Raw genomic sequence first — 18,452 nt, 5'->3', positions numbered from 1 at the left:
TTCTCAAAACAGTTTATCCTTTGGTTGCTAACAGAGACCAATTTATTGCAGTTTACTATCCATCGTTTTTTCCGTCATCAAGTCGTTTGCACATGCGCTTGTTCACGAACAAGCCGCCATATTTGTAGAAAACGATCATCATTCTCTTATTTGCTAGTACTTTTTGGTGCTGTTTTGATACTATTATAAAAAATTGCAACCAAAAGCATCATTTTCAAAAATTCATTGCAAAAGCTTCGTGATTTTAACGATAAAAATTGTCTACAAAGACGGCCGACAACGATAGAATGACATCACGAAAAAACGAAGGATTGGTAAAAGAATTAAACAAAAAAGGCAATAAGCCAACCAGAAATAAATTTATAAAAAACGTTCATGTGGCGACATAATAGTCAATATTGTCCATTATTGTCAATATCGGTAAACGACAATGTTGCTTTGCCTGCAAAAGTGTTAATATTTCAACGTCCAGTGCACCCTCAGGATACGATTACCCTGATGCATGATTTTTTTCACCTTACAAATTGGAACATGACGATTTTTCACCTCACCATACAAATCTTATTTCACCATGCAAACTCAACAAAATTTTTACCCGGGGTAAAATTTGGTAGTCGGTGTGCTTATTATGTTAATCAAAATAACAAAGACACCGAAATGCTATTCGCCGAAAATATTTTCACAATGCCTGAATGAGGCACGACCACCGATTTTTCTTAATTCAGCAACTTTCGCGTGTAAAACGGTAAAATTCAGTTTCCTTTTTAAACCAGTAGGAAAGTTGAAGTTGCAATTTTTCAAACAGAAGGCCAGCCAACTTCCCTTAACCTGCTCGCAAAAATCAGCTTCATTATTGTTGTATTGTAGTTGTTGTATTGTATTATCACGATAAGTCTTGTATCACAGAAAACACAGCTAACAGGTAAGAAGCACATAAAGGAACTGACTTAGTTAGCAAGCCCATAGCTATGGGTTATTAGACAATTATGCGATTATAGCACAGCTAAAAGAAAGCTGACTGCACAGCTAATATGTAACACATCTCCCTCACTATTCTGAGTTTATGGTTAGTCATGACCTTGTTAGAACTTAGAACTGTCATAGTAATCAGGTCGTCTTCTATTACGAGTAGGATATCTGGGACTTTGTACTGGCCTCTCATCAGGTACAGATTGGGCAGGTGGGATGTTAAGATCATTTGAAGCTGTGCTGATATTGTCATTGGTCGATGTATCATTAACTTGAAGTCTAGCTTGTAGCTGATTGGCATGTCGTCTCCATACACCACGGTCTGTTCGCACAGCATACAGTATGTTACCCAGCTTGTTAATTATCGTTCCAGGTATCCACTTAGGTCCAGAGCTATAGTTCCTTGCATAAACCAAAGAGTCTACTTCATACCGTGATGATGTAAAAGATGCTTGACCTGGTGAAAGAGTTTTCTTGTTCTGAATTGGTTTCAGCAAGGTCAGAGTATTTCTCGGCTGTCGTCCATGTAGAACTTCAGCAGGTGATTTCCAGTTCAAAGAGGGATGAGGCAAACATCTGTAAGTGGTTAAAAACAGTTGTAGGGCAGTCTTGATTTTCTCCCCTCCTGTACAATTCTTCTCTACAGATTGCTTAAGAGTCTGGACAAATCTCTCCGCTTCTCCATTCGATGCTGGATGGAATGCGGGAGATGTTATATGTTTAATGCCATGCATGGTGCAGAACTGGTCAAATTCATTTGACACGAATTGTGGGCCGTTATCCTTAACAATAGTCCGAGGAAGACCTTCATGTACAAAGATCTGTCGTAGCACGCCAATTGTGTCCTTAGAAGTAGTTTTTCCTACATCTAGCATAGCAACGTACGGATATCGGGAATGTGCATCTACACAAACCAACCACATCTGACCTTTAAAAGGTCCTGCATAATCCAAATGAATTCGTTCCCATGGTAGTTGGGTGGACGGCCAACTTTGGTAAGTCTTGGCTGGGTCATTAGCACAGATTCGGCAAGGTTCACAAGCTTTGATTAGCTGTTCTATGTCTGCATTGATGCTAGGCCACCATGCGTATCGACGAGCAAGCTGTTTTACTCTTTCTACACCCCAGTGTGATGTATGCAGCAAGTCTAACACTTTACTCTTCAGAGCCTGTGGAATGACAACTCTAGTAGTGTCATCACGTTGCAAAAGCACAGCCTCCCCATGAACAAAAAGAGACTCTCTCATATTCCAATATGGCCGCAAATGTTCATAGCTAGCTGTAAGCTTATTGGGCCAAAAGGCCATTCAGTATCCACTCTTTCACTATCTGTAGTGATGTGTCTTTCATGGTTTCTTGTTTAACAGCCTCATCGTCAAGGGGACCATGATCGAGCTCCTCTTGTATAGTGTGTGAGACCTCAATGCTCTCCTTCTCTTCATCATGGTCAAACTTCGGGTCTGCCCCTATAGGTAACCTGGACAAGCCATCTGCATTGCCGTGCTGTAGGTTTGTACCTGATGTCATACTGATAAGCCATCAGTGTGAGGGCCCATCTCTGCAGTCGCTGAGCTGTTAAAACGGGGATATTCTTTTCTGGTGAAAACATGGCAACCAGGGGTTTATGATCAGTAATGAGTGTAAACCGTCTCCCATATAGATACTGTCTAAACTTAGTCACTCCATAGATGATAGAAAGCGCTTATTTCTCTATCTGTGAGTAATTTTTTTGGTGCACGCTCAATGTCTTTGATGCATGTGCTAGTGGTCTTTCAGCTCCATTTTCCTCTTGTAGGAGTACTGCCCCAATTCCATAGTTAGAGGCGTCTGTTGCTAGAACCAGCGGTTTACTCTGGTCAAAATGGGTAAGTTTGGTAGCCTTGATGACACTTTCTTTAAGAACATGGAAGGCCTTGTCACACTCGTCAGTTCAGTCAAACTCGACATTTTCACGAAGAAACTTGTAGAGGGGGGCTGCTTTGCTAGACAGGTCAGCAATGTATGAGCCATAGTAGTTGATCTTGCCCAAAAACGCCTGTAGCTGTTGTAAGTTCTGTGGTCGTGGAAGCTGTTCAATAGCCTCTATTGCAGAATTCAAGGGAGTCTTGCCGTTCTTGTCTATTATGTGACCTAGGTATTCAACAGCATTCTTAAAGAACTCGCATTTCTCTCTGTATGCGGAGCCCATACTCCTGTAGTCTAGCTAAGAGTTTGTCGAGATTAGACCAGTGCTCACTCTTACTGCTACCATTGACAATCAGAACATCCAAGTATGCTGCAACTCCAGGTAAGTCAGCAATAATTGAGTCCATGCATCGCTGAAACTGTGCAGGGCTTGATGCCAATCCGAAACACATCCTGTTGTAGCGAAACAAACCACATTAAGTGTTGATGACACACAACTTCTTTGCGTTATCATCTAACTCTAGTTGCAAGTAGGCATCTGCCAAGTCTATCTTGGAAAGGAAAAGTGTACCCCGCCTCTCAACTTCTCTAGCAACTCTTCAAGGCTTGGTAATGGGTGTTGATCAATTGATATTTGTTGGTTCAACATCTTGAAATCACCACATATACGCACTCTTCCATTTGGTTTGGAAACTGCTACTATTGGAGCAGCATAATCACTAAAGTCTACATGTTCCAAAACACCAGCTTCAACTAATCGCTCTAGCTCTTCTTTTACAGCTTGGCGTCTAGAGAATGGCACTACACGAGGTTTAGAAAAGCTTGGTGTGCTTCCTGGTTTCAAGCGTACTCTCGACTGTCATCTATCACCCGATACACATTAAAGTGCTGATTGAAATGTTGAAGGTACTGGTTCCATTTTTCTTTACCCCTGTCGTATGCTTCAAACTTGGGTATGGCGACAGCTACTGGTATTGATGCAGCACTATCACTCTTGGTAGCTTCAAACAAGGAGATAAACTGCTTCTGTAGATCAGCGCTTTGCTGCTGGAACTGTTGTTGCTGTTTCTGCATAGCATCGATCAAAGCTTTTATGTTAGGATCCATAGCAAGACAATAGAAAAATGCTGGCTGTGAGTCCACAATGTTCGTTCCTGACACCAGTTGTTGTATTGTAGTTGTTGTATTGTATTATCACGATAAGTCTTGTATCACAGAAAACACAGCTAACAGGTAAGAAGCACATAAAGGAACTGACTTAGTTAGCAAGCCCATAGCTATGGGTTATTAGACAATTATGCAATTATAGCACAGCTAAAAGAAAGCTGACTGCACAGCTAATATGTAACAATTATGAAAACAACATTGCTCAAGCTTTCCGGCTGAATTAGGTTAAAAAAGGTTTTAAACAGATTTGTTTAAAGCCATAGCGAAAGCAAAGACAGAAACTGATAAGTGATAACATTTTAGTGACAAAAGGTTGAAACTACTTAAAATAATTGAAAACACACTAAAACTTAACTTCAAGTGTGAGCGTGTGTGAGCATGTGTGTGAGCATGTGTGTGAGCATGTGTGTGAGCATGTGTGTGAGCATGTGTGTGAGCATGTGTGCGTGTGTGCATGTTTAGTAAGCTAAACTTATTTGAGATGAATTCAAAGTTTATGCTATACGTACGTTTGTGTTGAAGGTAAGAACTGCCTACGGTTCTTACTGCTTTGACTGTGTGTACGTGTTGTACATTGTAATGTTACATTTTATTGCCGACCATACCCACTAAATAGATTAAAGTTACTGTAACTATGGTTACAAAGGTTAACATGCTACATGTATTTTGTTACTAGCTTTTAAAATTTACAGCACTTATTTTGACTATTTTTATCAGGGGATGTTTGCATCGTATAATTACCATGGTTTCCATACCCCTACATACGATGCCAATCATGGAACGGGTCAAAATCGTATCCTGAGGTGCACTGTATATGAAAAACGGTTTAACATGGAATTTTGAGGCTTAAGATTGCCAATCGTACATGCGGCTAAAAGTTTATCTTTACATTTACTTCCATCAAAAGTATTTTAAATAGCAACACATAAAAGTTTTATTCTGCTAAAATAATTGTTTGGATATTGACCAGTTCAGCAGTGCAGAAAAAGAGTTGAGGCCAGCAGACACCGTGGAAGGTATTGAGCAACCAGAACATGAAATAGCTCAAGAGCTATTTGTTAGGATTAACAAAAAAAACGCCATAACGCAACTGGCTGAGCAAACAATGCAGATATTTTTTGTTTTGATACTGTTAACTTTTGTTTTGGGATGTATTATAAATATTGTTAGCATCACTTGTTCCTAAATATACAGTTGCAGCATTTGATAGACTATTATTATATAACTTACAAATTTGTAGAATTATAGCATATTATTGTTTAGCATCGCAGTGGTTATCTACACTCAACTTACAATGGATCAACGCTCGTAACTTTCCTTCTATTGCACATAAAAAGCCAGTTTTTGATGAACAATGTAGCAAAAATCAATGATCGCAAAGAAACTTTTATGCGACATTATTAATTATAAAGATAAAATAAAAATGCCTTCAAATTTACAATAAAATAGGAAAAATTGACAGCTCCAACAAATTGCATCACAATCAATAAGATCATCATTAGTTAATTGTAAGCAATAAACATCAACTAGTAGAGATATTACTCAGCTTCTTAATGCATATTTGTTTAGAGATCTATGACAAGTTAGAGTTAATTTATAGTAGACTTATTGCATCCCAAAAGGTTAATGTCGCTCGCAGGAGAGTGGAAAATTTAGCCGACATCGGCTTCGCCCATAAGATGGTTAAATTTATCTTCCCAAAATTCTGGCGAGCCATTTGAAAAATACAATGCTACCCCCTATTTGAACGTCACCTCTAATAAATTGCGACTATAAGGATTGAAAAATAGTGTGCCACAGCATTCCAATAGAGGTTTTACGGTATATTGAATCTTATGTCAACAAACGATAATTGAACAAACGAATGAAATATGGAGTAGGCCTATGTCATGTGGAGTTTCTAGAATGTTTAACCAGAAATCTTCTAGTAGCCATACAACAGCGGCAATACATATAACTATGTGCTATATGCATTATAACTAACATGTTTAATTTTCTAATTTTCACAATAATAAAAATCAAGTTTATAACTTGATGAAACTAAGGCAAGTTTCATCACCAATTTGTGGCTCTGGATGAATAATAAATACTCAGAGAAGCTAGGAATTGGTTGTTTCATGCATGGAGTTACATTGATGATACGTTACTCCAAGCAGGTCTCTGACATACCAAGTTAAAGGAATTAAATGTGCTCATTGAAATTGACTTTTAAACAACATGTTTTGAAAACTTTGTGCATGTATCTAGAAAATTTTTAAGCAAAAAATGTTGATAGGTTTTTTGGTAGTTGAATGTTCTTTGGCAGCCTTTAAATAATGAATATACAAGCTTGGTTGAAAGACTAGTTTTCAAAAAGTATTATGAAACACAGTGTTCTTGCTATATAGTAAGCTTGGTTTTAATTGTTAAAACAAAAACCCTAAAATACCGGAAAAGCTAACGAAGGCATTGACGAGCAAACATTGATCCATGCAAAGTGTCTTCACACAGATTTCAAGTGCGGTATTACGCACTGCAAGCAGCGAAGATAAAGGAATTGGGCGTGTACGATAACCTGTATTTTAAACCATTCCATATCGCAGATACTAGTGAACCTACTATAACTTGTCACATAAGAATGACTAAAAAATGATAAAAAGCTGACTCATGAAGCTAATGAGAACAATTAATGTATAAAACATCCAAAAGCTGACATACCCGTCTCTTCATCAGACTCCAGTTCACTACCTTCCTCATCAGTACTCGAGCCGACAGTTGTGTCTAGGTTGAGTCGAGGAGCGTTTGGTCGCTGTTTGCGAGCCTCGTTTATATTGAAGCAATAACAGCATCGGAAACCTGAGAATAAGCGTTCAAACAATAATTCAAGCACTGACAATATTACATAAAAATGGCATGCATAAGCTAACCCATGAATCGGTGATGCAAACTGAACAACTTATTGAGGTTACTAGGTTTCACTGCCCAAGGTAACCGAAACATCTAAACAAACAGATATTACAGTAACATTATGCAATGAATGAGTCAACTGTTAACTTCCTGGGAATATTGAGCATCACTTATGGCAATAAGTAATTGATGGGTCAGAGTGATTCGCAAGGTTGACTGCTACTGTTTTATTTAGGTAGCAATTTTGGTCAGACACAACGACATGCTATATAAGCATAATAAGATTATGCACAAAATTATATGCCATGATGTTCATGTAATAAAAAGGTCATATATACAAACAGTGGTAATATACCAACAATGGTCATCCATCAACAGTAGTCATACAATAACAATTGTCATATACCAACAATGATCATACATTAATGATGGCCATAGAACAACAAAAGAAGGAGCAGGAAAAGGGGTGAGAGTAAGAGAAAGTGAAGAGAGCGAGGAAGATATAGAAAAAGAGAGCAAGAAACATCAAAATAAAAACCAATATAATGGCGGAGGAATGATATCAGAACGAGAGCATAGAACGAAAAAAACGGTATCAGTGCGAGAGTGGGAGGTAGGGGAGAGCGAGAAAAGAAGAGGAAGAGCGACTGATATCAGAACGACAGAGTGATATTGGAGCAAAAGAGTGATAACAGAGCGACAGAGTGATTGATATAGGAGTGAGAAAGAGTGATATCAGATCGACAGAGTGATATAGGAGTGAGAAAGAGAGATATAGGAGCGAGAAAGAGAGATATAGGAGTGAAGAAGAGAGATATCAGAGTGAGAGAGTGATAAAGGAGTGAGGAAGAGTGATAACAGAGTGAGAGAGTGATATAGGAGTGAGAAAGAGAGATATTGGAGCAAGAAAAAGAGATATAGGAGTGAGAGAGTGATATAGGAGTGAGAGAGTGATATAGGAGCGAGGAAGAGAGATATTGGAGCAAGAAAAAAAAGATGTAGGAGTGAGAGAGAGAGATATATGAGTGAGAAAGAAAGATATACGAGTGAGAAAGGGTGATATAGGAGTGAGGAAGCGTGATATAGGAGCGAGAAAGGGTGATATAGGAGTGAGAAAGAGAGATATCAGAGTGACAGAGTGATATAGGAGTGAGAAAGAGTGATATAAGAGTGAGAGAGTAATATAGGAGTGAGAAAAAGAGATATCAGAGTGATATAGGAGTGAAAAATAGAGATATAGGAGTGAGAGAGTGATACAGGAGCGAGAAAAAGTGATATAAGAGTGACAAAGAGTGATATTAGAGCGACAGAGTGATATAGGAGTGAGAAAGAGTGATATAGTAGTGAGAAAGAGAGATATAGGAGTGAGAAAGAAAGATATAGGAGTGAGAAAGAGTGATATAGGAGTGAGAAAGAGTGACATAGGAGTGACAAAGATTGATATAAAAGTGAGAAAGAGTAATATAGGAGTGAGAAAGAGTGATATAGGAGTGAGAAAGAGAGATATCAGAGCGAGAGAGTGATATAGGAGTGAGAAAGAGATATATCAGAGTGACAGAGTGATATAGGAGTGAGAAAGAGTGATATCAGAGTGCCAGAGTGATATAGGAGTGAGAAAGAGAGATATCAGAGCGAGAGAGTGATATAGGAGTGAAAAATAGAGATATAAGAGTGAGAAAGAGTGATATAGGAGTGAGAAAGAGTGATATAAGAGCGAGAAATAGAGATATCAGAGCGACAGAGCAATATCAGAGCAAGAGAGTCATATCAGAATGAGAGAGCGATACTAGGGTGACAGACCAACGGAGCAATATCACAGCAATAAAAAAGAACACAGTGTAACTAAGAAACTACAGTAATACTTCAACTTACGAGTGTTCCAACGTACGAGAAACTTGAGATACGAGCCAGCTTTTGAGCAAGTTTTAGCACTAACATACGAGCCATGTTTGAGATACGAGCACGTGAGTCAGTTGCCAAGTATGCCGGAGGTGTTTTATGACAACAGCATCAATCTGTATTTTTCAACTGCACAGGTTATACTTTTGTACCGTGTTTTTGTGCGCGCTTTTTAGTGCAGAATTATGTGAATTAAAAGTACTGTGCGTAGACCGAAAGTTTGCCAGTAAAATGAAAAATAATGCAAAAAAAGCAAATTATAACAATTGATATTAAACGGAAAACTATTGAGAAATATGCGAAATGTGTATGCATGATTGAGCTAGCTCAGCAATATGACAGAAATACATCCACAATTATCAAACAGAAGGATTATATTCAGGTCATTTAGCTCGCAAAAGGACTAACCGTAGATTCTAAACGGCGCAGCGATCTTCACCACCGCTGATGGAGAGACCGCTCAGGCATTGGATAAAAGATAAACAATTGGCCGTTGCTATCTATCAAAACTATAAAAATATTCGGACAAGTTGGCTAGTGGTCGTGCATTAAACCTTTGTGACGACACAAAGGTTCGCCCGAATCACAACATGTGGAAAGGGCGACAAAGGCAAACGTCCTTAGATAAGTTCATCTTAAAACGGCCGGCTAGTCGTGAAAGCGAAACAAAGAAAAAATTAGCTAACTAGCGAGAAACTTCAACTATGAACGCCGAAGAAATTTTAAGTACGTCAAGTTAAAAATGAAAGTTTGATTTTAGATTTGCTTCCAAGTTTGTCCTTTAAGACTTTGATATAATCCAAATTTATCAAAGTCAACTGTTGTAATGAAGGATAACTTATATATCTCTCTCTGGCAAATGCTAGCGTTAGCTGCTATTGTATGTATTTAATTTTACATTTTAATTTAACACATTTCCTTGCATTCTTTTTATTTGCTGCTTTTTGAAAGCAAGTGGTAAGTTAGGACAATAACCAACATGTTCTTTCTGTTACAATATCTTGTTTTGAGTGTTTTATTTGCATTTTTCAGAGTTTGGAAACCAATAAATATATATTTAATTGTTCTATATATAAATAAATTGCACCAACATGCGAGTAAATTGACATACGAGCTCATTCTCGGAACGCATTAAGCTCGTAAGTTGAAGTATGACTATACAGGTAGAGTAATACCAAAGATATTTTACAGTACTTAACATTACAGACAGCATTTGTATGTTAGCAGTACAAACTCACTCAAAAATTCAAACTCCTCAGGCAAGGCCATCCCATTATGGGACTTGCAATGTCTGCAGATGAGAGCAAATCTATTCTGGGGTCCATCGCCTACGAGGGACTCAAAAATTTTGTCCATATATGTCCTATCACGCGGCAGTACTTGCCTTGGCAACGGGGGACCTGGAGCTGCACCTGCAACGACCTCTAAATGTAAAGAAAACAAACAACTTCTGAATAAGACAACCTGGAAAAGAAAAGTCACCTTTCAGTTTAGAGCATGGCAATAGCTCAAATCAATGATGGTGAGTGAAGAATTGCCATCATAAAGAAGGAATACAGACAAACCTCTACATATAGAGTTAATCAATATCTAAATTTCTAGATTCATTTTAGTCCTATTATTCGTTTAATGCATGCCAGTGCAAAAAAAGATGCGACTACTTATTGTTAAATACACCTGGTGATTTCACTTCGTGTTAAACAAATGCATTATAAACCCAAGTAAAAAAAATTATGTGTCATAAACTAAATTTAAGAAGCGATAGAAGAAAATGATATTGTTACTTTACCTTAGAGACATGCAAACAGAAAGGTAGGCTCAGTAATTTGCAGGTTAGGAAGTAGAGTCTGTGACAAAGATACACGGCATTATTTACATCAACTTAGAATAGGTGATGTTGAAAGAAACAATAATTGCGCACTTTTTATGATTTTTTGTCTTTTGTATTTAAAGTTTCACAAGCCTGTTCATTTTCCTACCATTGTTTTCAGAAAAGAAGTTATATTGTGGAAAATGTTTGCTCATGTGCACTGGATGTTGGAAATTCTGCAAGGTCATCACAAGTAGAGGCTTAACTGTAAGTTTAAAACAGGACTGAACTTTTGACACAAAGCCTGAGCATAATATGACCCACTTGATTAGCACTTCATGAAACAGTTTCATTAAAGGTTGACTTGCAACAAAATTCACATTACAGTTATTTGGTATCAAAAGGCTGACTATGTTTTACTACTGCTGTGTTTTAGGTGCAAAATATGTGAAGATGTGATTACAAGCTCTTAAAAGCTCAAAAACGATCAGTAAAAAATGGCCGTAGGTTGGAATCCTTTTATTTTGATGTCGTACTCAACTCTATTGGATATTATTTCGACATGTGATGTTATCACGTGAAATGAAAGGTCAATAAAAGGCTCAATATAACACTTCTCGTAGCATTAGTTCATGACAAACACTTTGGGTTCTACCAAAAAGCGCGTATCAAACATAGATGCTCGCTACATTACAGTTTCGTTTCAGCCTGGTTTAATCATCTAGTTGTTTAATCATACATGGATCATGCGACCCATATTTTTCGCCAAATGGTGCAAACAACTTCTGCAGCATTTTTTGACTATTACAGGTGACCAACAGCCTCTCCATGTTTATCAGAGGATGATATGCACCCAATTGAGCAAAGGTTAAACAATTAAGCTAGTTTTTAGGCTAGCTTTTGAGATATCAGTGCTCAAAGTGATAGCGTTACAACGATGAAATAGACGCATAATGACAATAGACATGGTTTTATTGAATGCATGAAGTTTATTCGTGAAACTATTTCGCCGAATGAGGTTGCATGAAATTTTAAACAGAAGCACATCGTGTTCAACTACGTCACATTTGAGCCATTTTGAGAGGGATTCCATCCTATGGCGTTTTCGTGATGGCTGTGATTAACTGTTCGATTTTGAGCTTTTAAAAGCTTGCAATCACATTTGCACATATTTTGTGCCTACTACACAGCAGAGTAAGACATGGTGAATCTTTTGGTACCAAATAGCTGTAATGTGAAATTTGTTGCAAGTCAACCTTTAAGACTGGTTCACACTACTACATCAGCATATCTTGGCATTGATCCCAAAATACTTCAGTGATCGTGAACGATAACATTGTTCACACTACCACAAACCCATCCGAATATGCATCAGCAAATATTTTGATGCTCATATTTCTTTTTGATCTTTCACAAAAAATCTCTGTTTCCATGTGCTTGAATTACATGCTAGACCGGCAGCAACTATCATAAACAGAAATAAATCAATCACGCTATCTCCAACCACGAATTACTATCACCGAAATGGTTCACATTGAGCAGGCTGTTGTCGGTAAAATTTGACAGCTGCAAACTTTTCTGACATCCGCGATGCTATCAGTTACCGGCGCGCAGTCAACAATGAATGCCGACAGGGTAACAACGACATTTGGCGATATAGTGTGAACCAGCCTTTGGCAAATAATCTGATTTGACTATCAATTTAGATGACCATCACTATTTTGATTACCCATTCAAATAATCTTTTTACTATTCAACCCTTCTAGTTTACCCATCCTAATCTTAGAAGTAAATGTGATAATATTGTGAGTTTTTCGATGTAAAACTTAGTGCTTTTTCTATTGATCAACAACAAAGAGAATTTTTTTATTTACCAAGTATTACAAAACAGATCACTTACATGAAGTATTAAAAATAATTCCTGACTACCAAAAGCATGACATGATCAAGAACATCAGCATCAATTCTAAAGATGCTAGTGATTCTCGGTTTTTATTTTTATGTAGAGTAACAAATGGTGAGTTTATTGAGAGTAGTGACTATAGTAGAGTGAGAGGGTTCCTGATGATTTGCTGAAACACAGCTTAATATCTAGCGTGATAATATGGAAACCTAGCTACAATGCCGGTTCCCGCAGTTGCTCTAAAACATCTCATTCTCTTGTCAACATGTAGCTTCTATCGGATTACCATCGCACCTGCTTACAATATATACTGTATATACATATATTAAAATATAAATAATAATATATATATAATATATATAATGATAAAATTATATATACATTATTATATACAGTAGATGTTCCTATAACGTATACCTTCTATAATGTAAATTCCAGAAAAGGTAAAAAATTTATGTGAAGTTTTTGCTTCCTACTACGTAAAATTCCATATAACATAAAGTGCCAAGTCGGGCGAGTTCTCAAATTTGATTTGAAGGTTAATCTATCTGGCCCCACCTGTGAAAGTAAAAAACGACTTGCATATAGCGTTATACCATTCATATTATATTCGTATACAACTTTCGCAACAATCTAGTTGGTCGTGATAGATCGTCATATGTGTCGACAAAACATAGAATAGGGTAGCTGCGCATTGTTCATAAATACAAAGGCGATCGATTGGTGCAGGTGTTACAGAGTTGGTCCACCAATCTGAATGTCATGAGTTGGATTATCGTCGGAAGTTCTCTTTTATCCTAACCTTGATCCCCGGATATAGATAAACAACGGACAAATAGTACCGCTTTTTTGTAAACTAGTTTGTTGTTTTGTTTTCTTGTAGACTTATAACATATTTTTAATAGTTTTACTTTGAAGAGTACACATTGCTGTTTAGATAAATAAGAAAATCATTGTAAATGAACATCAAAGATGTGCGCTCCCAATCGACTTACTGTCAAATTACCACAATAACGGTCTATAAAAACCAGTGAGATTGATCGTAAAAGAGAAAAGTTGAAAAAATACAAATATTCAAGTGAAGTTTTTCCTTTTTGTATGCCTGAAAAGGTGAGTTGGAAAGATCTTGGAATGTATTAGGCAATTTACATGTATTTTACTGTTTGTATAACGTAAAATCCCTATAATGTAAACATTCCTGGAAAGGAATATTTACGTTGTTGGAGCGCATACTGTATATTATCATTATACAAGTATATAAACATATACAAATTATATACAACATATTATATGTATATAATTCTTATTATATATATATATAATTATACATGAATATAATTATAGCTACATATTATAACATATAACTAATAATAAGATATTATAAAATGAAATAAAAATAATTATTAAATTAACAATAGTATATAAGGATACATATATCGTTAGTACATGAAAGCCCGGCTGCCCCTGAAAATCAGGAGCTTTTCCGACCAACAAAGCTAGGATAATATTGCACGGGGACAACCAACATAATTGACAAGAGTTGTACATACAATTAATAGTATAACTTGCATAAATGTCGAGTCTTGTGGATCAGCATGCATTTAAAGGTGACTTGCAACAAAATTCACATAACAGTTATTTGGTATCAAAAGCTTCACCATGTCGTACTCTGTTGTGTTATAGGTGCCAAATACGTGGAAATGTGATTGCAAGCTCTTAAAAGGTAAAAAACGAAAAGCCGCCGTAGATTGGAATCTATTTATTTATCTGGCGTATTCATTACAGTTTGATTATCGTCCTGTCACGTGATGCTCTCACGTGTATTGAAAGGCCAATAAAAAGCTCACTATAAAACATATCGTAGCACTAGTTTATGACAAACACTTCGAGTTTTACCGAAGTCCCCGTATTAAATATAGATGATCGCTACTTTACAGTTTTGTTTCGGCATTATTCAATCGTCAAGTCGTAATTTGATCACGTGACCTAATACTTCGCAAATAATTTTTGCAGCGCTTTTCGATTATCACAGGAAACCAACAGGCTCGTCATGGTTATTAGACAATGATATGTACTCCTTCGAGCTAAAGTTAAAAAAATAAATGAATTTTTACAGTAAGTTATGAGATATCAGTGTTAAAAGTGACAGCATTGCAATGACGATAAAATAGACGCGTAAGAACAATAGACATGGTTTTATTGAATGCGTGAAATATATTTGTAAAAATATTTCAACGAATGAGGTTGCTTGAAACTGTGAACAGAAGCCATCTCCTACAACTACGTCACATTTGAGCCTTTTTGGAAAGAGAATCCAAACTACGGCGGTCTCGTGTGGCTGCGATTAACTGTTCGTTTTTGAAATTTTAAGAGCTTGTAATCGCATTCCCATATATTTGGCACCTACAACACAACAGAGTAAGACATGGTGAATCTTATGATATGAAATAACTGTAATGTGAATTTTGTTGCAAGTCAACCTTTAAGTATCGCTCCGTATTGCTCAGCCTTTCAACTGATTAAAATGCTTAACCTTTTTATGACAGTCTAATAGTAATATTTATCCTGAGTACCTCATTGGTATCCAAAAAAGGAACACATCTACAGCGGACACTGCCCTACGACATTAATTCATTCCGGTGTTGGCATCCTAAGGCGAAGATGTTGTATAGAGGAATATAGAAACACATGGTAATTATCTAATGCAAACACCGCCTAGTGGAAAACTTCCAAATTGTATCTAAATGCTGTAAATATTAAAAATTAGTAACAAAATAATATATTGACCTTATTAACTATACACTGTAGTTCCCTACAGAAACTTTAGTGTATTCAGTCTATTTAGTGATTATGATCTGCCTATGATTATGATTCCTACTTCTTCCTTTAACGTCGCTATTAATTTTAGGACCGATATCTAGCGATTTACAGTTATACATGTAGTTATAAAGTTATATATGTAGTTATAAAGTTATATATGTAGTTATAAAATTATATATGTAGTTATAAAGTTATATATGTAGTTATAAAGTTATATATGTAGTTATAAAGTTATATATGTAGTTATAAAGTTATATATGTAGTTATAAAGTTATATATGTAGTTATAAAGTTATATATGTAGTTATAAAGTTATACATGTAATTATAAAGTTATATATGTAGTTATAAAGTTATATTTGTATAATAAATTAAAGTTTATCGTGAATATTATATAAAACAAGTAAAATGCTCATTACATTTTCCCTTTGGCTTACTATTCACTAATTTTCATTTCACTCAGGTAATATCAAGCATTTACGAAACACGAGGAAGAATGCTGAATTAAGAGAGAGTGAGCATCGTATCTCTTTTAGGTGCTGTGGGACGGGTTTCAGCGAATAAAATATCAACATCTTTGTTATTCCAACGTATTCAGCACGCCGATCGCCAAATTTAAATCTTGAGAGACGCTTTTGCTGATATCGTATGGCGAAAAAATGTCCTAATGAGGAGATATAAAAACATCGTGTTCCACATTGCAAGGGACAGGGACAAAAACAGGGACATCGTAACCAAGGGGTGCACCATAATAAATTAAATGAGTAGCTTAATGACAAAATTATACCAGAGAAATGTTGGATCTGTAGATGAATAAAGGGAGATATTGATCAGATATTTCATAGCAAAAGATGCCTCACAAATTACAAAGTAGAAGATGCTCTTTTTTCTCATATCAGGTGACATTCAGTCATGACACGATCCAACCGACAAGTCACGTAAAAAAACTTGTTAATAACAGTAAGAGTTTCAGATTTTATTGTTTTTATTGCTCCTACTGTTTTCTATAGTAGCCTACCTGCGCCCCTATAGCACCCGCTAATACGGCGTGCTCCTATAATACCTAAGCCTTTCGCAATTAAGCTTTTGCTAGTGCTGTTCCTACAGCATCTGCTAATAGTGTCCTCTCAGTACCTGTTTTTAATGTGCCTCTTGATTCTGTTGGCTATTATGTCTTCTTCGTGCCTGCTAGTGGACCTGTGGTACCTGCTAGTGGGCCTGTGGTGCCTGCTAGTGAACCTATGGTGCCTGCTAGTGAACCTATGGTGTCTGCTATCGAACCCATGGTGTCTGCTAGTGGAGTCATGGTGCCTGCTAGTAGACCTATGGTACCTGCTAGTGAACATATGGTGCCTGATAGTAGACCTATGGTACCTGCTAGTGAACCCATGGTGCCTGCTAGTGGACTCATGGTGCCTGCTAGTGGATCTATGGTGCCTGCTGGTGGACCCATGGTGCCTACTAGTGGATCTTCGGTGCCTGCTTGTGTCCCTATAACATTTGCTACTAGCATCCCCATAGCACCTACTGGTAGCATCCCTATTGCAGCTGCCATTAATGTCCCATGATTTACTTAGATACTAAATCGCAACAGCTCTACATACCATAAAAAGATCTTTGCTGCATGGTTGGTTTGAATCCTGGTGTAGCCACAGGAGTTTGGCCAGGCAATGTTCTGTTCAGCTGTCCAAGTGGAGTTGCAGCACCTGATCCTATTGTGGAAACATTAGCAGCATTGCCCCTCAGTCGTAACTCTAAAAATAACAAACAACTCTAGCAATAACAAGCCAAATGAAGAAGGAGAGTATGGAAACCTGTACATACCAAAATACTATTTCAGAACCCTAAATTCTATATAAAGTAGTTGGTACCTTTGCACATGCTAGAAGTAGTAGCAAAAACCTGACAAGTCATATGCAACCAGAAAACCTTTAAAAGAAAGCCCTGAAAGTTCAGTAAAACATACAACCAAGGAGGCCAGAAGTAAATGAAAAGGGCACTAGACATCCGTTTCCTTTGCACCAACTCAAACATGTGCTTCTGATGGGCTGAGCACTACATCCAACATGTCAGTGTCTGTTTGAAGGTTTTATTATATCACATCTTACTGGCTAAAGCTAGTAGCAACAATACTACTGCTCACATCTTACTGGCTAAAGCTAGTAGCAACAATACTACTACTCCCATCTTACTGGCTAAAGCTCGTAGCAACAATGCTACTGCTCACATCTTACTGGCTAAAGCTGGTAGCAACAATGCTACTGCTCACATCTTACTGGCTAAGGCTGGTAGCAACAATACTACTGCTCACATTTTACTGGCTAAGGCTGGTAGCAACAATACTACTGCTCACATCTTACTGGCTAAAGCTAATAGCAACAATACTACTGCTCCCATCTTACTGGCTAAGGCTGGTAGCAACAATGCTACTGCTCCCATCTTACTGGCTAAGGCTGGTAGCAACAATGCTACTGCTCGCATCTTACTGGCTAAGGCTGGTAGCAACTATACTACTGCTCACATTTTACTGGCTAAAGCTGGTAGCAACAATGCTACTGCTCACATCTTACTGGCTAAGGCTGGTGGCAACAATACTACTGCTCACATCTTACTGGCTAAAGCTAATAGCAACAATACTACGGCTCCCATCTTACTGGCTAAGGCTGGTAGCAACAATGCTACTGCTCCCATCTTACTGGCTAAGGCTGGTAGCAACAATGCTACTGCTCGCATCTTACTGGCTAAGGCTGGTAGCAACTATACTACTGCTCACATTTTACTGGCTAAAGCTGGTAGCAACAATGCTACTGCTCACATCTTACTGGCTAAGGCTGGTAGCAACAATACTACTGCTCACATCTTACTGGCTAAGGCTGGTAGCAACAATACTACTGCTTACTTTTTTAAAGTTATCAAAAACCAACAGGCTTGCCATTTGTACACAGGGTTGAGTTTTTCCCAAGAATTATTGAATTTATTTCGGACAGTTGGGAAAAATTGGTATTTACCGGTACATACCAAGGGAAACATAGGAAAAAGTGGTAAATTGTATTTTTATGCGAAAATCGTGACAAACTTAAGTTTTACAGGAACAA

At 37.3% G+C, this 18,452-nt stretch overlaps 1 protein-coding gene across 1 annotated transcript in view; it reads right to left on the bottom strand.

The window, feature by feature from the left end:
- Nucleotides 1–18,452, bottom strand: part of LOC137388863 (endoplasmic reticulum junction formation protein lunapark-B-like) — a 49,412-nt gene that overhangs the window by 2,543 nt on the left and 28,417 nt on the right. Inside the window, exons 9-11 of the mRNA XM_068075333.1 lie at nucleotides 16,962–17,111; nucleotides 10,065–10,238; nucleotides 6,739–6,876 (exon numbers count right to left, since the gene is read on the bottom strand). Of these exons, the coding sequence (XP_067931434.1) occupies nucleotides 6,739–6,876; nucleotides 10,065–10,238; nucleotides 16,962–17,111 (462 nt within the window). The remainder of the gene's footprint in view (nucleotides 1–6,738; nucleotides 6,877–10,064; nucleotides 10,239–16,961; nucleotides 17,112–18,452) is intronic.

The sequence above is a fragment of the Watersipora subatra genome, chromosome 2, assembly GCF_963576615.1.
Source record: "Watersipora subatra chromosome 2, tzWatSuba1.1, whole genome shotgun sequence".
Taxonomy (NCBI): domain Eukaryota; kingdom Metazoa; phylum Bryozoa; class Gymnolaemata; order Cheilostomatida; family Watersiporidae; genus Watersipora; species Watersipora subatra.
This window is presented reverse-complemented; position numbering and strand designations above follow the sequence as displayed.